We start from the raw sequence: 22,430 nt of genomic DNA on the forward strand, positions 1-22,430 counted from the left end.
GGCATATGGGGTCTTCCTGGACCAGGGATCGAAGTGCTGTCCCCTGCATTGCAAGGCAAACTCTTAATCACTGGACCACCAGGGAAACCTTTTATCATGGATAGATGTTGAATTTTGTTAAATGCTTTTGTGTATCTGTTGAGATGATCATATGATTTCTCTGTGAAACAAAAGGTGAGCTCAGTTGAAAAGTGAACAGGAAGCTCCTTAGGTCGCATATTCAAGCAGGTGCATGTGTTTTGACAACAGCAGACTGTGAGTGCTCTTGGAGACAGGTTGAGATGGAGGCATCTGTAGCACGACCACCTGCAGAAGTTCGTTGTTAGAAACGCGAGCCTGCAGCTCAGGTAGGAGGGTGGGGCTAGACATACGCGGTGTGAACATGACCACAGGTGTGCGTTGTAGCCACAGGATTGTATTCATGCACCATTCAATACATGTAAACTGAGTGACAATTATGAACTCCAGGAGCTGCAGAGAACATGAAGATGAAGTGACTTGGCTCCCAACTTCCAAATAGTCACCGTCTGAGGGAGGCAGACATTTAACAGAGGATAACCGTGCTGCATGACAGAAGCTCTAACAGACAGAACAAACTTTGTAAATGTCATATGAAAATATACCTCTCTCTGCCAGTGAGACTCAGAGGAAGCTCGAACGGGAAAACAACATGTGTGTTTAGAGGAGAAGAACACATATCAACAAAGCTGGTAAAAAAAAAAAAAAAAAGGAGGGGGAGGAGAATATTTCTGGTGGTGGGAACAAGTGTGGGTGGTGTTACTACAACATGTGAAATGTTTAGAAAATGCAGATGCTGTGACATGAACCAATTAGGCCACTTCTTAATACATAGACAAATCAGAGTGTCCTGGTGGTATTAAAGCCAGAAGCAAAGACTGTCAAAGTCCGTGGCCCCAGATTACAAAACAAGAAAGAGTCCAAGGGAGAAAAGATTGGGATGTGAAGATAACAATGGAAGAACTGGAATACAGGCCTCCTGACAGCCATTCCACTGTCTGCCAGGCAGTGATCTCCATCTCATAGAGAAGCTTCCACTGGTTGGAATACGCAAGGTCTGGAAGTCTGTCTGGGAAGGGACAGTTTTCTGAGCTCCACTCCCAAGCAGATGGTGCCTGGATCAACGGTTTCTAGACTAGGTGGTGCTCTGTGTCCACAGTTATAATCTGGTCCCCTCGAGAGTCTCCTGGGTCTCCTTTGTATACCTGTAAGACTTATATTCCATACTCCAAGGCCAAATTTGCCTGTTACTCCAGGTGTTTCTTGACTTCCTACTTTTGCATTCCAGTCCCCTATAATGAAAAGGAATGAAGCAGGGCAAAGGCTAATAGAGTTTTGCCAAGAGAATGCACTGGTCATGACAAACACTCTCTTTCAACAACGCAAAAGAAGACTCTACACATGGACATCACCAGATGGTCAACACCGAAATCAGATTAATTATATTCTTTGCAGCCAAAGATGGAGAAGCTCTATACAGTCAGCAAAAACAAGACCGGGAGCTGACTGTGGCTCAGATCATGAACTCCTTATTGCCAAATTCAGACTTAAATTGAAGAAAGTAGGGAAAACCACTAGACCATTCAGGTATGACCTGAATCAAATCCCTTATGATTATACAGTGGAAGTGAGAAATAGATTTTAAGGGACTAAATCAGATAGACAGAATGCCTAATGAACTATGGAATGAGGTTTGTGACATTGTACAGGAGACAGGGATCAAGACCATCCCCATGGAAAAGAAATGCAAAAAAGCAAAACGGCTGTCTGAGGAGGCCTTAAAAAGAAGAGAAGCAAAAAGCAAAGGAGAAAAGGAAAGATATAAACATCTGAATGCAGAGTTCCAAGGAATAGCAAAAAGAGATAAGAAAGCCTTCTTCAGCAATGAATGCAAAGAAATAGAAGAAAACAACAGAATGGGAAAGACTAGAGATCTCTTCAAGAAAATTAGAGATACAAAGGGAACATTTCATGCAAAGATGGGCTCAAAAAAGGACAGAAATGGTCTGGACCTAACAGAAGCAGAAGATATTAAGAAGAGGTGGCAAGAATACACAGAAGAACTGTACAAAAAAGATCTTCACGACCCGGATAATCACGATGGTGTGATCACTCATCTAGAGCCAGACATCCTGGAATGTGAAGTCAAGTGGGCCTTACAAAGCATCACTATGAACAAAGCTAGTGGAGGTGATGGAATTCCAGTTGAGCTATTTCAAATCCTGAAAGATGATGCTGTGAAAGTGCTGCACTCAGTATGCCAGCAAATGTGGAAAACTCAGCAGTGGCCACAGGACTGGAAAAGGTCAGTTTTCATTCCAATCCCAAAGAAAGGCAATGCCAAAGAATGCTCTAATGACTGCACAATTGCACTCATCTCACACACTAGTAAAGTAATGCTCAAAATTCTCCAAGCCAGGCTTCATCAATACGTGAACCGTGAACTTCCTGATGTTCAAGCTGGTTTTAGAAAAGGCAGAGGAACCAGAGATCAAATTGCCAGCATCCACTGGATCATCAAAAAAGCAAGAGAGTTCCAGAAAAACATCTATTTCTGCTTTATTGACTATGCCAAAGCCTTTGACTGTGTGGATCACAAGAAACTGTGGAAAATTCTGAAAGAGAATTCCAGACCATCTGACCTGCCTCTTGAGAAACCTATATGCAGGTCAGGACGCAACAGTTAGAATTGGACCTGCAACAACAGACAGGTTCCAAATAGGAAAAGGAGAACGTCAAGGCTGTATATTGTCACCCTGCTTATTTAACTTATACGCAGAGTACATCATAAGAAATGCTGGCCTGGAAGAAGCACAAGCTGGAATCAAGATTGGCAGAAGAAATATCAATAACCTCAGATATGCAGATGACACCACCCTTATGGCAGAATGTGAAAAGGAACTAAAAAGCCTCTTGAAAGTGAAAGAGGAGAGTGAAAAAGTTGGCTTAAAGCTCAACATTCAGAAAACTAAGGTCATGGCATCTGGTCCCATCACTTCATGGGAAATAGATGGGGAAACAGTGGAAACAGTGTCAGACTTTATTTTTCTGGGCTCCAAAATCACTGCAAATGGTGATTGCAGCCATGAAATTAAAAGACGCTTACTCCTTAGAAGGAAAGTTATGACCAACCTTGATAGTATATTGGAAAGCAGAGACATTACTTTGCCAACAAAGGTCCGTCTAGTCAGGGCTATGGTTTTTCCTGTGGTCATGTATGGATGTGAGAGTTGGACTGTGAAGAAAGCTGAATGCCAAAGAATTGATGCTTTTGAACTGTGGTGTTGGAGAAGACTCTTGAGAGTCCCTTGGACTGCAAGGAGATCCAACCAGTCCATTCTAAAGGAGCTCAGTCCTGGGTGTTCATTGGAAGGACTGATGCTGAAGCTGAAACTCCAATACTTTGGCCACCTCATGTGAAGACTTGACTCATTGGAAAAGACTCTGATGCTGGGAGGGATTGGGGGCAGGAGGAGAAGGGGACGACAGAGGATGAGATGGCTGGATGGCATCACCAACTTGATGGGCATGATTTGAGTGAACTCCAGGAGTTGGTGATGAACAGGAGGCCTGGCGTGCTGTGATTCATGGGGTTGCAAAGAGTCGGACACGACTGAGTGACTAAACTGAACTGAAGATTTATGTTATGTTGAAGGTGTAAACGCTGTATCCCCAGGACTAGAGTACTGGCCAGTGGTGTCTGTCTGGAGAGCCTCGGGTTATGAGTTAAGCTTGCACAGCACATTTCTTCCCCCTACTTCACATGGATATGCAGTTTGTCTCGAGAATCTCCTAGAAATCTGTCAGTGTATCAGCCTTAATTATACATTTACTCTAACCCTAAAGGGGCTTCCTAGGTGGCACCAGTGGTAAAGAACCTGCCTGCCAACGCAGGAGATAAAAGAGATGCAGGTTCAATCCCTGGGTCGGGAAGATCCCCTGAAGGAGGACATGGCAACCCATTCCAGTATCCTTGCCTGAAGAATCCTATGGACAGAGGAGCCTAGCAGGCGCCAGTCCATAGGATCACAAAGAGTCATACACAACTGAAGCAACTTAGCACACACAATCCCAACAGACCTGAAGAATTGAGAATAGAACCCAAGAAATCTAACCCCACAACTGACTGCAAAGTTTAATAGAAAAGATTCTGTTTCAACACATATATGCAGTGATGTGCTGTTTGCTTGTTTGTTTAAACTCAGGTTTGCCTGCCTTTGCAAACATAATAGGCAACTTACAACTTAGATTTCTTTCTTATTTTGGCAAACTTTTCCTCCCGTTACGATTCTAATCACTGATAATGACTGTACTGCATGACATATGCTGCAGGTATAGAAAATTGTGCTGAATTGACACGGGCTGCTGTTTGTACCAGGCTCTCCCAGAATACAGGAAGCTGGTGCTAGCTGGAATATGGACTGTCCTTCTCTGCAGACCAATTAGTCTCACCCTGCCAAGGGAACAGACTGCAGGCTGGGCCGGACCTCCGCTCATCCCCCTCAAATCAACCTGCACAATGATAGCCAATGATAAACTGTCAAAACAAGTCCTTGGTTTACCAATTTTCAAAAAAAAAAAAAAGCAGTGTAAGATATGAGTAGATTATTAAGCTTCCTGAAAAGTTAGATTCAGAATTAAGGTTTGATTTTAGTGCTGCCTTGGGATATAATACGAAGTCAAGATGCAAGGTTTGCAAATATGATCATTGCTAATGGATGAGACTGACCAAAGGACCAACACAGTTGTAAACACCAGTGCTGACTGCGAGTCATGCTTGGTGATGCTTACACAGGTGGTGTAATTGCCATGACTTTTCAGAGACAAATTGCAGTATTTCCAAAATCACCTGAGGCCAGGGGAAACTGTGATTAGGTAGGATAAAGTTGCCTCAGGTGAAATCAACTATCAGCCAATAGAGCAAAGCATAGTGAAGGTAAAGCCAAAACAAAAATTTAAATTCCCAAACACCAGAATCCAGAATGTGCATATGACCTTTTAATTACTTGCTTGGACTGAACAAAAAGAATAGAAGTTAGAACTTGCATTTATGTGTTTGAAAAAATATTTGTTGAACACACACTCTGTCAAGTATTTATCCGAGATCAGAAACAAAAGCTGGGCTCTAATGGATCCTAAACCCTAGTGGGAGGAGGGGGAGACAGAAAGTAAACACAAAACAAAGCAGTATGTCATGTATCTGGCAATAATAATTGCTGGGGAGTAAACAGGATGGGTAGGGGATAGGAAGGAGAGGAGTGATGCCATTCTAGGCAGGTTATTAAGAGCGAGCAGCACTGATAAGGTGTCGCTGAGCAGCATCTGAATGGAGAGAGGACAAGGCCTGGTGAATATTAGGGAGAGAGGATTCCAGGGAGAGATGTCAGTGGCAAGAGACCTGAGGTGGGAGTGAGCTGGGCTGTTTGAGGAACAGCAGCAGGTGGCATGGCTGGAACAGCCAGAGGACGGAAAGAGGGGGCAGATGCAATTAGAGCAGGGAACACAGAGGGTGGAGGTGGGGGCGGGGGTTGTTCAGTCGCCAAGTCGTGTCTGAACTCTTTGCATCCCCATGGACCGCAGCACGCCAGGCCTCCCTGGCCTTCACCATCTCCCAGAGCTTTCTCAAATTCATGTCCTTTGAGTTGGTGATGCCACCCAACCATCTCATCCTCTGTCGCCCCCCTTCTTCTCCTGCCCTCAACCTTTCCTAGCATCAAGGTCTTTTCCAATGAGTCGGCTCTTCACATCAGGTGGCCAAAGTATTGGAACTTTAGCATCAGTCCTTCCAATGAATATTCAGTGTTGATTTCCTCTAATATTGACTGGTTTATTCTCCTTGCAGTCCAAGGGACTCTCAAGAGTCTTCTCCAGCACCACAATTCGAAAGGATCAGTTCCTCAGCACTCAGCCTTCTTTATAGCCTAGTTCTCACATCCATACATAACTACAGGAAAAAACATAGGTTTGACTGTATGGACCTTTGTTGGCCAAGTGATGTCTCTGCTTTTTAATACACCATCTAGGTTTGTCGTAGCTTTCCTTCCATGGAATAGGCAGAACCCTTATTATAAAGGGTTTGGAGACTGGGTGTGACATGGAGGCAGCAAAGAGCTACTGAAGAAAGCAATTTTGTGGAAACTCCCCCCTGGGAGAGTGAGAGGATGTGCTCAGAGTGAGCACAGCGGGAATAAGGAGATGCAGAGGAGACTAAGGCGCTGCTCCAGATAAGGGGGAAGTCATAGAAAGGGGAGGAACGAAGCAGGGAGGGACTTGGGAGAGATGGAGGAGGAAGAATGATGGCGTCGATGAGAGACAAGGAGAAGGTACATGGACTCTGATCTCCATCCGAAGAGATGAAATAACCCTGTGCCTTCTAGGGAGATGGGAGTGGGACGTGGAGAATGTCCGGAGGGAAGATTGTGTCTTCCACTTGGACACAGGGTGTTGACTTGCATTGAAGAGTCAGCAGTAGTTTTGTGGCTACTTTGCAGATTTGTCTAATATCAATAGGCAAAAATAATTATCAGTGTAAGTTCAGCAAACGCCCTTGGTGTCAAGCTAAGAGCAGGAGGTGGAGCAGAGGTGGGAAAGACAGTGCCATTGCTCTCAGGGGTTTACATTCAGCAAACAGTGAACAAGCAGGCAAATGATGTAATTGCAGTAGTGAGGGACAGTGTAATTCAGTGAAAGCCGGGTGCTCAGAAAGAGCGTAATAGAGGCCCCAGCTTTTAATGGATGATCCAAGACGTCATCTCTGAGGACATGACTTTTAAGCTGAAGCCTGAAGAAAGCCAAGCACAGCCAGGGAAGGGGTGACTGGCTCCAGGTGGACATAACAACAGGACAAAAGCCCGGTGACAAGCAAGAGGTTAGCAGTAGAGAAATAGAGAAAGGTATTATTCTTAATATAAGGTGGGACAATGAGTCCAGGCAGGTTATAAGGAAAATTGACAATTAAAATGAGAGAGGCAGGTGGCTTTGCTAAGTTTGGAGTTTATTCCCTAATAGGCATCTTAATAAAATTACTTGTCCAGAGCTCCAAGGCAACAGTAACCGAAGAATGCATCTGAACATTGTGTGATTTGGTACATTCATTATAATCAAGCTGAAATCAGTTGCCTTGCTGGGGGGCAAAAAAAAAGTGACTAATTGACATGATGTGAAGGTCTTTGTAGAATCTCATTTAATATCACCATGTTAATCAGCAGACTAATAAAACAAGTTTTAGTTAAATAGTTACAAGAAAACAATTCTTCTGTGCTCTGGTGTCAATTCTTTTGTTAAGAGAAAAAAAAAAAGGAGGGCAAACTTTAGAGGTTTTGCTGTTTGAATAAGCATCACTTTTACCCACTTGAAAAATATGACACATTATTGTTACTGAATTTGTGTCATCTCACTGTTTTTCTGTGAGATCGGAGAACTTTGAATTTGAGCCACTTTTATTAACTGCTGTGCTGTCAAGAAAGGCTTTAGCATCTTAGCTCCCCGGGAGAGGGGCCCAGTAATGGATGGGTAATGAGTGACTCTGCGGGTTTGGTACCTTGTGAACAAGAAAGGCATTCTGCCTCCACTGAACAGCAGGTGTGATCTGTGACCTCAGGTTGCCCGTTATATAAGCAGTGACTTACTCTGCTGTTAAAGGATGCCCATGTTTTTCAGATAGTAGCACAGTACTGTCTTGAGAGTATATGACAGGGTTAAAGGTCAAGGCTAATTATTTTAATGTCATCAGTTTTTATTTTAACTTGTTAAACAGTACAGAAGACAGGATTAGTTCAAGAAGCCTTGGCATTAAGGCTTATCCTTCCCTCTTGTTCTTCTTGAGACTCCCCTGATAATGTCTGGAGATGAGGAAGCCAGCCTGAGACCTTCTCAGAGGCGTGTTTATGTGGGGTTGATTCAGGCTAACACCTGCTGGGAGAAACACTGAGGCATTATAGCGATTGTAGCTATTCATCAATATCAGCCCAATCATCACAGCTTTCATTTTCTCCTCTTTGTAAATTTCTTTGATTTTTTGACCACAAATATGTTCAAGACCCCCGCTGTCTTATAGAATCTGCACTTGCTTCTGGTTGGTCCAGATGCTTCTGGTTGGACCAGTCCCCATGGAAGCCCACTCATGGGGCTTCCCTATTTTGTTCATTCATGTCTTCTTCCTTAGGTCTTCATTACCTTGGCCTCTTAAAGTTTGATTATTTGAAACATGACACTGCCCTTCAGGTTCATCAGTAACCTACTAAGCCTTGATGTTGATCAAGCTTTACCCTTCCCCTTGCTGGGACAGCCAGTCCTCATCTACCTGCTATAAATGCTAGGAGCTGGAGGTACAGAAGCGATGTCCAGATGGAGCATCCTATCTGCAGGGGGGCCGAGTGCAGAAAACAGCCAAACACAGCAGGATTGAGTGCAGTCATGCAGGTCTATAGAGAGTGGCTTAACACAAGATTGTTGTTGTTTAGTTGCTAAGTCATATCCGACCCTTCATGACCCCATGGACACCAGGCTTCCCTGTCCCTTCCCTATCTCCTGGAGTTGGCTCAGACTCATGCCCATTGAAAACTCTGACTTCTCATTACTAAGAAAACTGAAGTGCAGATATCATGAAAACATTCATAACCACTTCTCCAACCACACATCCTGCTTCTCACACTGACCCCACCAGTCTAACTGATTGCCCCATGGTTCCTGAAATGAACCATGGGCTTCCCTCATGGCTCAGCTGGTAAAGAATACACCTGCAATGCGGGAGACCTGGGTTCGATCCCTGGCTTGGGAAGATCCCCTGGAGAGAGGAATGGCTACCCACTCCAGTATTCTGGCCTGGAGAATTCCATGGACTGTATAGTCCACGGGGTTGCAAAGAGTTGGACACGCCTGAGCCACTTTCACTTTCCTGAAACGAGGTGGATGTTTCTTAGCATCACACCTTAGCCCAGCCATTCAGATTCTGAAAGGCTCATGTCCTCTTTACAGTTTTCTAGAACCTACCTGTCCTTAAAAGCTGCAGTAAGATCTGTGTCTTCACGGAGGCTCGCCAATGTACCTTAATCCTTGGTAATCACTCCCTTCTGCAAAATCCCTCAGGACCCATTGTCTGAACCACTCCTATGAAGTTTAATGTGCATTTTTTTTTGTCTTATTCTGTGTGCCCTATCAGAAGTCAAGGCACAAGGCTGTCGTAATTATTGTTGCTGCTTTTCATGTCAGATTCTTTATAGCCACATGGACTGTAGCCTGCCAGGCTCCTCTGTCCTCCACCGTCTCCCGGAGTTTGCTCAGGTTCATATCCAATGAGTCAGTGATGCCATCCAACCATCTCATCCTCTGCCACCCCTTCTCCTGCCTTCAATCTTTCCTGTCATCAGCGTCTTTTCCAATGAGATGCTTGTTTTATATTTAAAAATAAAATGAAAATTAATAAAATCAAGGCACAGCCTATTGAGACAGTCCATATAAATAATAGGCTGAGGGAAGACATGTTTTATCAAATAACTACAGTATTTAATGGAGAATTAAAATAAAAGGAGCAGCCAGCACTCATACAAATTATTGTTCCTGGGATTCAGTTAATTCCTTCTTCATTTGCTCTATAAAGAGGAAAAGAAATGTTGAAATAATTGGCCACGGTTTTTCCAGGAAAAAAGACTCAAATAGTGCTTTCCTGCATCCTGAAAGCAGCATGTGGTTCCATTCGATCACGTCGGTATTATTAATCACATTTGTTACGGGGGCGATGGTTCAAAGGGATTAACCAGAGTTGCTGAGGGGACGTGAAGCCCCGAGACCCTTATAGAAACCGAGGCCAAGTTAACTTAGAGTGAGTTGGTCTATTCTGTTCCCTTTAATACTGCTCAGAATTACAAACTCCCATCTAATCTGCCACTTCAATTCCATTCAAATTAACAAAATCTAATTCATTTGAATAGGATTCAAAGTGATTTGATTCAACTCAATCAAATTCTGCTCAGTGGAATCAGTCCTTGATTGAAATCTATTAAGTTCAATTCAATAAAATAAATTTAAATATTATGCGGTGAAATTAATTTTTAATTGATTAGCATTTCAGTTCAGGTCCATCTTGATCTGAACTTAAATTCTCCATTTCTAAATTTGGTCCCTATTCAAATTAATAAAATACAGTAAAATCTGATGTAATTCTGAAAGATGCAATGTGAAGCTAATCAGCTTCATTCATTTCTATTCAGCCCTAATCAAATGAGTTTAGTGACATTCAATCACAGAGAGATAAAATGTTCACCTTTAATGCCAAATTGAATGTTTATATTATAACTTCAAAATTATAAGTTTCCCAACTTCACATCACTGTCTGCAATATGAACTCCACAGGACATTTCTGGATTCATTCTTTGTTTTGTCTTTTTCTTAACACAGAACAACTTAGAACTAGATGGTTGAGAATCAAAAAATAACATTGTTATCTGGTTTAGCAAAGTGATTTCACCAAAGTTATAGGTGACTAATTGATAGGCTCTTGTGCCTATGAAAATGCCAAGATGCATGATTTTTTATTTTTAAAGCTCTTACTCTAAATAGTAAAATAAAGGCATTCAGACTTAGGATTGTGGTTATGAAACTGCAAAAAATAGTAAAAGGGGGGATTATAGTGACTGAATTATTCAGAGAAAAAATAATTGTAAATTTTAAATGGAGGTGTTGCTGTGATCAGTACTATTATGACTTCATCAGATTGAAGCTAGAAAACAGGTCCTGGACTGGTACGCCAAGGGAACAATTATTCTGTGAACTGAAGCCTCTCTGTCATTTCCCCAGGTCAATGTGTGGATAAAGATAAGGATCACCAGGACATTAGTGACAGGGTCTCAGGATTTTCCGCTGAGATTCTCATTCTGTAGGCCAGGAAATCTGTATGGTTCACAAGAGCTTGAGATGAATCTTATTTTAGCTCAGTTGAAAACCCTTCCCTATACCAGTTTCTCACTAGAGGGAAAAATCTCAGAAGCAGTCATTCCATGACATCCCCTCCAAACTCCCGCTTTATCTGAGGATCCTGAAACAGGCTGCCTTGATCCAGTGCCTGGAAGTGATTGCATTAAGGACCAGTTTCACATGGTGGAGAAGAGAGACTTCCTCCATTTAAGCCCCAGAACTCAGAACTAGTGGTCTGTTCCTCCTTCCAGTGCTGGGCTCAAGGACAGATGTCAGCATCATCTTTAGGGCTTTGCAACCCTTGGGCTGTGCACACCTCTTACTGAAGGAGAAAGGGATTCTGGCCTGCTCGATCTTTCCAGTTACAACTATCAGATTATTTGGAGAGCTCTGTAGTAGCAGCTATAACACCTCCAAATTTCCTCTCTGCTCCAAGCCTAATCTGGAGCTTAGGGTAAGGACTCTTTTATCTTCCTTCTTCTCTAGGTCATTTGCATTGGGAGGAAGGTTCTCACAAGTACCAAAATGTTTTGCACCTACAGTCTAGAATTATACCAATTAAGGTTGTCTTTACTTGAGAAAATGGGCTTCCCTGGTGGCTGAGAGGTTAAAGCATCTGCCTGCAATGTGGGAGACCCGGGTTCGATCTCTGAATCAGGAAGATCCCCTGGAGAAGGAAATGGCAACCCACTCCAGTATTCTTGCCTGGAAAATCCCATGGACAGAGGAGCCTGGTAGGCTACAGTCCACAGGGTTGCAAAGAGTCAGACACGACTGAGCAATTTCATTTTACTTGAGAAGGCTTTCTTATTTCTCCTTGCTATTCTTTGGAACTCTGCATTCAGATGGGTACCTCTTTCCCTTTCGCTTCTCCTCTTCTCTCAGCTATTTGTAAGGCTTTCTCAGACAACCATTTTGCCTTTTTGCATTTCTTTTTCTTGGGGATGGTCTTGATCCCTGCCTCCTATACAGTGTTATGAATCTCCATCCATAGTTCTTCAGGCACTGTATCAGATCTAATCCCTTGACTCTATTTATCACTTCCACTGTATAAGGGATTTGATTTAGGTCATACCTAAATGGCCTAGTGGTTTTCCCTATGTTCTTCAATATAAGTCTGAATTTGGCAATAAGGAGTTCATGATCTGAGCCAGAGTCAGCTCCCAGTCTCGTTTTCTTGCTGACTGTATACAGCTTCTCTATCTTTGGCTGCAAAGTATATAATCAATCTGATTTTGGTGTTGACCATCTGGTGATGTCCATGTGAAGTCTTCTCTTGTGTTGTTGGAAGAGGGTGTTTGCTATGACCAGTGCATTCTCTTGGCAAAACTCTGTTAGCCTTTGCCCTGCTTCATTTTGTACTCCAAGGCCAAACCTACCTGTCACTCCAGGTATCTCTTGACTTCCTACTTTTGCATTCCAATACCCTATGATGAAAAGGACTTTTTTTTTTCCTTTTGTATTAATTGTAGGTCTTGTAGGTCATCATAGAACCGTTCAACTTCAGCTTATTCAGCACCAGTGGTTGGGACATAGTCTTGGATTACTATGATTACTTAGGAAGCATATTGTCACCATGGATTATTGTAGTCTGATTCGAGTGTTCAGTTGAAATTTGTTGATCAAGTATAGGAAAAAATGATCGGGTTGTGCTGCAGTAAAAATGGAAGTGTATTGGGAGATTTTTCAGAGTATGAGTCTCTTTAGAATGAGATCTTGCACCATAAGGGTCTTCAAACAGCCAAAATAATCCAGATAGTTTGAGCCCAGTGCGCACAGTAAAGGAGCTGCCAGCAGGGGATGCTAAGCAGAGCTCTGTTTCCTCTGCTAAAAAGCCCCCTGCGATTCTTTAATGTACTTTGTAGATAAGCAGATAGTAGGAGATATAATAAGGCTAGGTTTCATCAAGCTCCAAATAGGCTTTTAAGTTTTCATTTTGAAGAAATAAACCTTTCTGGTATTGTTTTTAACATTCTGTGGGAATGGATGGAATGGAGCTAATTAAATGTCCAGTGACGGTGCTGGGTCTTATCGTAGCTATGTATACTGTTTCTGTGAGTAGATTATCAGGTTATTCTGCGTAACTCCGGGGTTCTAAAGAATGCGCTGAAAGTCACAGGTACGCGCCACATTTGTGTCAAGCGGTCCCCATGCATTTGCCCTTGTGTTTCTGAAACAACTTGTTATTGGAGAAAATAACAGAGATCTATTGGCTTTAAATTTGAGGAAAACAAGTTGCCTCTTCTCTTTCTCTCTTCTTCAGTCATCCAACCCATAATGAATCCTCAACATAATAAAATTTGGTCTTCAGTGAGTACAAAGTGCCGTGATCACATTTAATTCACTCCATATCTGGCTGTCTTAATACAATATCCCTCACTTTCATAATTTAGCTTCTAGTTAACCTCAAATATGGTTTATCAGTACATAATCTTGTTGCAAGGATTACTCCTACTCAATGTAGTTAGCAAAAATCTTCATATACCAAGGTCAGAGAAATTCTTGAACTCTTAGCACCGGGTAATTAAATTGTTTCTTTTCTCACCACTTCTTACTCTTGTCTTTTAAAAAGTCTTTCCTTTTTTTATCACCTTTAACTTCTTTCCCCCAAAGCCAATTAACAGGTAAATAATGATCTGTAAAGCAAAAAGTAGCACTTCATTAGCCTAGCACTGAAATAAGGCAGTTCTTTGCTCAACACAAGTTGAACCATTCTCTTCTCACTGAATATAAAATATATGCCAAGTTAATAAATTATAATGATTTGACTTAACCAAATTTCCAGTGCTAATAACAAAGGGTACAACTTGATTTTTCTCTGGAATGTGTTGTTCTTATTGGCATTCATCTGTTCCGGGGATATGTGAAAACAGCTAAGTAAAACATTTTGTACTGCACTTAACTTATTTTCCTAGGAAGGAGAACAAAATAACATTGATTTTGCACCACCCTAACTGGGAACATTAGCTATGTAAGACAAAAGTGACTTGAGTAAAAGGTAGGGGATGGGGGGAAAGAGCTGGGAAATTGAACTCCTCTCCCCTGGTCACTCGTGTGCTCCTTGCACAGAACACGAGAAGCATGATCACTGCTGATCGTCTTCTTGGCTTGCATCCTGATGTCTATCAAGAGTCCCTCCCTGCAGGACCTGAGGCCTGCCATGTGAAGTTGGTTCAGAGCCTGGGTCCCATGCAGAGCGTGGGGCTCCTGCTAGGACACCCAGGGCCCAGACACCTTGACAGTGTGACTCCCTCTCCTGGGCTTCCTGATATTCCCTGTAGGTGTGGTGGGAACCAGCTAGGTCTTTCTCTGCTTCCCCTAGAGAGCATTTCTCAGAGTTCCATGCTAAAGGAGCAGCTGATGATAATGGTTGCTCCCTCGACTGACGTTGTCCTGATTTCATAAAGAATCCTGAGCCACACAGCTTCTCTGGTTCGTGCAATTTATCATCACTCTCTGTGACAAGAATATGACTGTGGTAGGTTGTTTCTACTGGTGCCTGGAAGGAACGATTGGAAATTGAACTGACGTTCTGAGATAGACACTCTTTCATTGCCTATTTGTTGTACAGGCAGGACAAGGGTGTTTCCTGCCGGGTAACCCATTGACTTCAGTTCTTCAGGTGTTCTGATTGTTTCTTCCCCTCCATCATGTGGGTTATTATCCCCTAATTTCCAAAAGCACTGAGAGTAGATGAAATTTCTTCTAAGAGAAAGAATTTAGCATTAGGTAAGCTGGAAAAGGTGCAGTGTGATGATGAGAGGGGATAAATCAGTCTAGGTCATGTTCTGCACTTTCAGTGACAGGTTGAGGCCTGCAAGGCCACAGGGGCCTTTGCAATGTCAGCATGGCACCATCCACCTTTGTCCACTTCCTATAACATGGCCAGGGATGGACTCAGCAGAAACCTAATGCAGCTTACTAACCCAGTGACCCGGCTCAGGTTATATTGTTTCCATAAATGCAATTTTGAAGCATTATTTTTTTAAACTCTTGACTGCATCAAAAGAAAAGAAGAGTAGTTTATTATCGGCCAAAGTTCCAATATTAAAAAGTATCAGAAATTGGCTATGTTCCTCTGCTCTGATGGAGAGAGAAGGGAGAAGCAAGATAGTTCAGTTTAGTTCAATTCAGTCGCTCAGTTCAGTCGTGTCCGACTCTTTGTGACCCCATGAACCACAGCACACCAGGCCTCCCTGTCCATCACCAATTCCCAGAGTTTACTCAGACTCATGTCCATCAAGTCGGTGATGCCATCCAGCCATCTCATCCTCTGTTGTCCCCTTCTCCTCCTGCCCTCAATCCCTCCCAGCATCAGGATCTTTTCCAATGAGTCAACTCTTTGCATGAGGTGGCCAAAGTATTGAAGTTTCAGCTTCAGCATCAGTCCTTCCAATGAACACCCAGGACTGATCTCCTTTAGGATGGACTGGTTGGATCTCCTTGCAGTCCAAGGGACTCTCAAGAGTCTTCTCCAACACCACAGTTCAAAAGCATCAATTCTTCAGCTCTTAGCTTTCTTTATAGTCCAACTCTTGCATCCATACATGACCACTGGAAAAACCATAGCCTTGACTAGATGGACCTTTGTTGACAAAGTAATGTCTCTGCTTTTGAATATGCTGTCTAGGTTGGTCATAACTTTCCTTCCAAGGAGTAAGCATCTTTTAATTTCATGGCTGCAATTACCATTTGCAGTGATTTTGGAGCCCAGAAAAATAAAGTCTGACACTGTTTCCACTGTTTCCCAATCTATTTGCCATGAAGTGATGGGACCAGATGCCGTGATCTTAGTTTTCTGAATCTTGAGCTTTAAGCCAACTTTTTCACTCTCCACTTTCAGTTTCATCAAGAGGCTTTCTAGTTCCTCTTCACTTTCTGCCATAAGGGTGGTGTCATCTGCATATCTGAGGCGATTGATATTTCTCCCGGCAATCTTGATTCCAGCTTGTGCTTCCTCCAGCCCAGCGTTTCTCATGATGTACTCTGCATATAAGTTAAATAAGCAGGGTGACAATATACAGCCTTGACGTTCTCCTTTAATTTTTTGGAACCAGTCTATTGTTCCATGCCCAATTCTAACTGTCACTTCCTGACCTGCATACAGGTTTCTCAAGAGGCAGGTCAGGTGGTCTGGTATTCCCATCTCTCTCAGAATTTTCCACAGTTTATTGTGATCCACACGGTCAAAGGCTTTGGCATAGTCAGTAAAGCAGAAATAGATGTTTTTACGGAAGTAAGACAGCTTGGCTGTAAAAAGAAAACTCAGCCCCCTATACACTGGGACAGGCCCCAGCAGGATGGGAGGCAGGGTTTCAGAATGGAAGAGCTGGCTTCTTCTCCCTTCAGAGCATGGTACTGAAATCACCCTCTCCACTACTGGCCAGATCAAGTCTAATGTATTTCTTAAAATCAAGGGCCAAAAATGATCTGGCAAAGGGAAAAATAGTTAACTTTTCCAAATTAAGTCAATGCAACTGGAAAATCTGGAAAGTTGTATGGAGTTAGAGAATACCTGAATAACTCCTTTCCAAGTTCAGAGATTTTACTCCATTCATTGCAACAAGCCTGAACTCTCAGTACAATTTTATAACTTTAAATCACCTACCTCTAAATTTAAAAAAGCAAACATGAAGAACTATTGGCATCTCTGAGAAGACGGAGCAGCAGTTTTTACACGGTTCCAATATGGCTCTTTCTTCCTTTATTGTGTTACTTGCTTAGATGCCGTTGACTGTTCAGGGGTCCCAGCCTCTGGGATCCAGTGTCAGATTTCTGTCATTATGTACTATGGGCTTCCCTAGTAGCTCAGACAGTAAAGCATCCACCTACAATGCAGGAGACCCAGGTTTGATCCCTGGATCTGGAAGATCCCCTGGAGAGGGAAATGGCAACCCACTCTAGCATCCTTGCCTGGACAATCCCATGCACAGAGGAGCCTGGCAGGCTACAGTCCATGGGGTTGAAAAGAGTCGGACTCGACTGAACGACTAACAAACATGTAGTCATAACAGAAATAAAGTACGCAACAAATGTAACACACTTTTGTCGTCCCCAAAGCTTCCCCCTCCAACCCCGATCTGTGGAAAGGTCGTTTTCCATGAAACCAGTCCCTGGCACCAGAAATTTGGGGCACCTCTGGTTTAGATGATAGCTTACAGAGTACAAAATGTTTTATTTCTAAGCACAAGCACATGCACAGATGTGTGCTTGAGACAAGTGTGCTCCTGACATGCTGAGAGGGTGGTGAGTGATTAGAATGGGATTCTAGCCGCACACACGGAGATTTTAACTGCTGAGTGCAGGTTTACTGGCCGCATGGCCTCCACCAGATTCTGTTCAGTCCCCAGCCTCCTGCAAGGGCAGCTTTCTCTTTCCTTCCCTGCTCTGCCTGCTGCTGCCTAGCCACTTCTTCCCATCATTCCCCTGAAACCCCTCTCAACAAACACCGTCTAGCTGTCAAATTAAAAGGGAAAGTTAAAACCTTCATCTTAATGAACTCCACTATGAAATCTGACAATGCCGACCACACTGCTCTTTTGGAAATTCTTTGCTTGTTTCTCCTCCACCCTCTTGGACTGTCCTCTTTCTTGCTCTCCACCATGGCCAGCTCCTCCTCTTTTCTGCTCTCTAAATGTTGCTGGAATCCAAAAGATTCCAGTGACTTCTCTCCTGCTGCCAGTGATTTAGGCTGATGGCTCCTAAAAGGGGATTTTCAGCCCAGAGAATGCTCCTGAGACCCAGTCTCTGAGAGCCAGTTGCCCACTTCATGTGTGAGGGTGTCATCCTTTCTTCTTCATTCTCTAGATTTCTCATCTTCTTCCCCGTGACCTACTGGATGGTGAAGCACATCACCATCCTCTTAGTCACCTGAGCCGGAAATTTGGGATTAATCCACACACCGTCTCCCCACCCAAGTCCCAATAGTCCCAAGCCAGTTGTACCTCCTTCATCGCTTTGCATGTTCTGTTCCTCTCCATTTTCACTGCGATCGTATTATTTCTCTTTGGTATTAACACAGAAGCATCACATCTGGCCTCCGTGACTCCATCCCCTGAAATCTGCCTTTCATCTCACTGCGGATCTTTACAAACACAAGCATGACCACAAACATGCCCTGCTTAAAATATCCAATGGTTTCCCATTAGTTTCAGAATGAAGTTCTGCTTTCTTAAAAAGGAGGACATCAACACTGAAAAGCAGGAATAAACCGATGCAAAATAGCTTATTTGGACAAAGTTTGTTGTGCTAGGGACCTCACCCACTGTCTGATGCGACCTACACCTCCTTCTCTCTCAGCTTTATCTCTTCAGCCCTGTTCTGCCATCAGTGAACATGTGTGCTCTGTATAGAACCTTACCATTCTTTCTCCTTTGCCTACCAGTCCTTGTCTTACATCCTTATTCACCTGGGTAACCTAACCATCAAGACATAGCTCCAGTACATTACCTCTTCTAGGGAACTTCCTGTCCTCACCTACTCTCCATAATTAAATTTCACACTCAGTCTGTATCTTTTCCTCCATTTTCCTGCTGAGTTTCTTATGATGTTTGACACATAAAGGAAACGCAATAGGATGTCTGACGAGTGAATGAATGGGTGAGTATTAGGCCAAATAATAACGCGAAATAGGATGGTATAACAGCATTGTTCAATGTCTTATGAGGAAAAGTGTCAAATTTCCAGTCTGGGAGCTGCTGTGCTGTGTAATTGAAAGACTCACTTAAGCTCTCTGTACCTGGGTTGCTTCCTTGTAAAATAAGATCATGCTAAGGCATGATGAGCGTCCACATTAGCTCTGATAGTCCGTAACCCCATGACTGCGCTTCCACAGAGAAGCACAAGCGGCCACGGACCCAGCTGTACGTTAGAGAACTGATGCGGGGCACACACACCCTCCTACATTGTGGGTGTGCCCCATCTGGGCAGCCACTTTACAGAACTGGCTTCTTAACTCCTGAAGCTTGAATGTAAAATCTTTCAGAGGAAGAGGTGCTTATCCTGGTGGGAAAGCTTGAGCTTACCGTTCCCTCTGAAGTTTCTTATTACATTTCCCTCTTATTGAAATGCCCTGACTTCTAAGCGGGCTGAGTGGTGATCAGGGTTTCAGAGAGCCGTGCAGCCCCTGGACTGGGGGGATGTAACTGTGGCGTGGCGGTGACTGGGTGCAGGTCCCATCTGAGTGCGCTTTTCTCCTTTCTTGTAGATGGAAGCCCTTACACCTGGTGGGTTGGCAAAGCCAACGAGAAACACTACTACTGGGGAGGCTCTGGGCCTGGAATTCAGAAATGTGCCTGCGGCATCGAGCGCAACTGCACGGACCCCAGATACTACTGCAACTGTGACGCGGATTACAAGCAGTGGTGAGTGCGGGGGCCAGGCGTGCGAGCTCCCTTCCCAGCCTGCCTGGAGGCCAGACTAATTAGATGGGAGAGAAAGTGTGAAAAGTGCTGAAATAATAAGAGACTGGGTTAGAAAGGTTCGGGACTAACCCAGCTGACAAATGTCAGGAACGTTCTGAAAACTATAAAAGCCGAAAGAGGTCAGTGCTACAAGGGTATGCATTTAGAAATAGAAGAACACATAATTGATGTATTCATATTTTATTCAGAGAGGAAAATAATGAGGCATGTAGTAGACAGTGATTTGCATTATAAAATGTGCTTTGTGACAATACAGGGGGTGGCCGCGGGCAGGGAGCCGTGTGCAGGCGTGTGAGAGCACAGCGGCCTCTACGGTGAGTGCTCCCAACTCCCACAGTGTTTGCTTTGAGGAGCTGGATGAGAAAAAAAAAAAAGACAGAGGTGGGAAAAGAAAGGGAAGATTGTGCTCTGCTCTCGCCTTCAGCAACAGTGCTTGCGGTCTGGTTTTCTTTCATGCCTTGAACTGTTATAACTCTGATACAAATCAGTTCAAAGAAGATCTATTTGGGGTTTCTTTCATCCCTCTGCTGGCTTTTGTCCTGCTTCACGGCGAATGGCTGTGTCTGTGTCCGTAATAGATAAAGATAAATCAGCTGTCATTCTGTGGGGGAAAAGGACCCAGAAGTTCTCAGTGGAAAATGTGAGCCTGAGTCCGGTTCTTCCCGGAAAGCTCACATCTTGCCACAGCTTCTGTTTCTGACGTGGAAGAGGCGGCTGTGCTCCATCCCCGCCTCTGGGTGGCAGCAGAGAGCACAGCCCCCGAATTTCTTCATGTGACTGATCACAGTTGCCTACAGTCGCCCCCGGTTTTAATCGATGCTAACTACATAGAGGACAGTTTACAAGATAAGTTCATCCTACCAGTCAACTGAAAACTAGTTCTGCATGTAAAGTTGTATGCTTTGTCAGGTTGGATGCCTACCTATTTTCCAAAAGCCATTTTTTCTTTTAAGTAAATGATATTATTACAGAGGCTATACATTTCAGTGGCTTAGAATTTCCGTGCATGTGTATAAATAGCTATCATTACTCTTTAACTGTGGTTTATGGTCAAGAGGAAATAATGATATATTCACTCTTTAATTTTGTTTGAAAGCTGTGTCTCCAAGCACATGCACACACATTGACTTACTATAGAAAGACTAGAAGTCAGGAGAATGAAATCAGAAAGACCCCGCCTTCGAAGGTGACTTTTCAGCCAGGCCTCGGTTCAGTCAGTCCTTCCCTCATATTTATATCACCGGAGCTCTTGTGCCAGGGAGTCTTCTAGGTTCTGGGAATAAAACAGAGACTGGCAGTGACAAGAACCCCTTCTCTGACCTATGTTCTTGTCACTTCTTACTAGTCATTTGTTTGTAAGTAGGTTCTGAGGGTTCACTCAGATTCGTTTGTCTGCCCAGCTTTGACTCACAGAGCCTTCGGGAAGCAGACTTTGGTGCAGCCTCCCAGACCAGAAGGGAGAGCGCTGTTCCCAGATGGTTCATTGTTCAAGCAACCCACACTGTTCAATGCTCTTGTCCTGCCGTGGAGGGGAGTTGAGATATTCACAAGGAAAAGGGAGCTCTGGGGGGGGGGGGGGGGCGGGAATCCAAGGGAAATTGGTTTTTGTCAGATGTCATCCCAAGGGCTTGGGACAGTGACCAACAGAGCATGTTCTTTGTCCTCAAGGACCCCAAAACTAGTTGGGAAAACACACACACACACACACACGACAACATAATACAACCAGCGCTCTGACGAAGACATGGCAGGGTCCAACAAAGCCAGTGCAAGGAAACTGAAGTCCAACGGAGAGTGGAGAGGAGCCAGGACAGTCCTTGTGAGTCCGGGATGCTTGGAAGAGAGCTAAGAGCTTGCAGGGCACACTCTCCCTCGCAAGACTGACTTGGAGGAGAGGCAGGAGTGAGGACAGCCGGTTTGGGGAGCCATCAGGGCCGAAGATCTGGGGTGTAACGTGGAGAAGAAAGAAGGCTCAGCGAGGCTGAGCAGCTGGGCAGCAAACACCAGAGCTGTGTTCTTTTCAGTGGGTGGTAGGAGATGGATTTACTGGCAGTGAGCCCTGTGGAGGTAACCTTGATGGAAAGGGTGGGAGAAGGGGGAAGAGATCCAGCGAAAGGAAGTCACGAGCGTTCGTGAAAGGCATTGAGGGCCAGACAGTGGAAACGGTGGAACGTATGTGAGATATTCGAGAAGTGGCACCTCCAGGACTTGATAGTTATGACTATGTGAGAAGAAAGAGAGGGGTCTGGGTAGGCTCCCCACTGGGCACCTGGAAATGGTTAAATTCCTTACCAGGTAAGGGAATAACAGTTCAGCGGGTAGATGATGGGTTCAGCTTTGAAAATATTAAGTTTGAAGCTCCAGCATAACACTGTGTCTAAACCCAGAGAGGCACCATTCCTGGGATCACTGGTAAGACATTCAGGCTTCAGAGCAATGCACTTCCAAGAACATACCTGAATTCAAATCATCCATGAGAAGACACTGTAGACAGACCTGTTCAGCCTCACTCAGACACGTGCCTCTGCAAGCTCTTGATTAGACTGTAATTTTTCAGTTACTCGAGGACTTGCATATGGCTGATGTATTGTTTCCTTCGGGCTGAGTAGTACCTAAGATATTCTCACCCTTTTGCTCCTATTAAGATGGTCTAATGTCTCATAGTAGGTGCACTGTATCTTGAGCAAACTGAAAAGTAGAAGCAATATGTTTACAATAAATAGCTACTGGAATGGTCTTTCCTATTCGGTACAAGAACGAAAGCTTTTGGTGATGTCTTCTTGGGCTTTGAATTCACCAGCACCTGGAAATGCTGTGGACGCTTTCAGTATTTCAGGATGAATAGATTTAAAGTTCCTGGAAGCAGAAAACTTTATATCCAGGTCCAGATCTGCCACTTTGAGGGGAGGCTTTTAGCCATTCTTGCATTTAGGCTTGTGGTCTGTATAATAAAACTGAATCTTGACTGGTAGACTATTGTGAGAGCTAAATAGAATGTGGAATGGGAAAATATTCTAATCTGTGAACTGTACGGCGTGGATACATAGCTGATTGCAGTTCTTAGTTACGTAATTCTCA

At 43.8% G+C, this 22,430-nt stretch overlaps 1 protein-coding gene across 1 annotated transcript in view; it reads left to right on the forward strand.

The window, feature by feature from the left end:
• The window catches only part of CNTNAP2 (contactin associated protein 2), a 1,643,722-nt gene that overhangs the window by 1,129,187 nt on the left and 492,105 nt on the right, over positions 1-22,430 (forward strand). Inside the window, exon 14 of the mRNA XM_068972445.1 lies at positions 19,136-19,292. Coding sequence (XP_068828546.1) covers positions 19,136-19,292 — 157 coding nt within the window. The remainder of the gene's footprint in view (positions 1-19,135; positions 19,293-22,430) is intronic.

This window comes from Capricornis sumatraensis, chromosome 5 (assembly GCF_032405125.1).
Source record: "Capricornis sumatraensis isolate serow.1 chromosome 5, serow.2, whole genome shotgun sequence".
Taxonomy (NCBI): domain Eukaryota; kingdom Metazoa; phylum Chordata; class Mammalia; order Artiodactyla; family Bovidae; genus Capricornis; species Capricornis sumatraensis.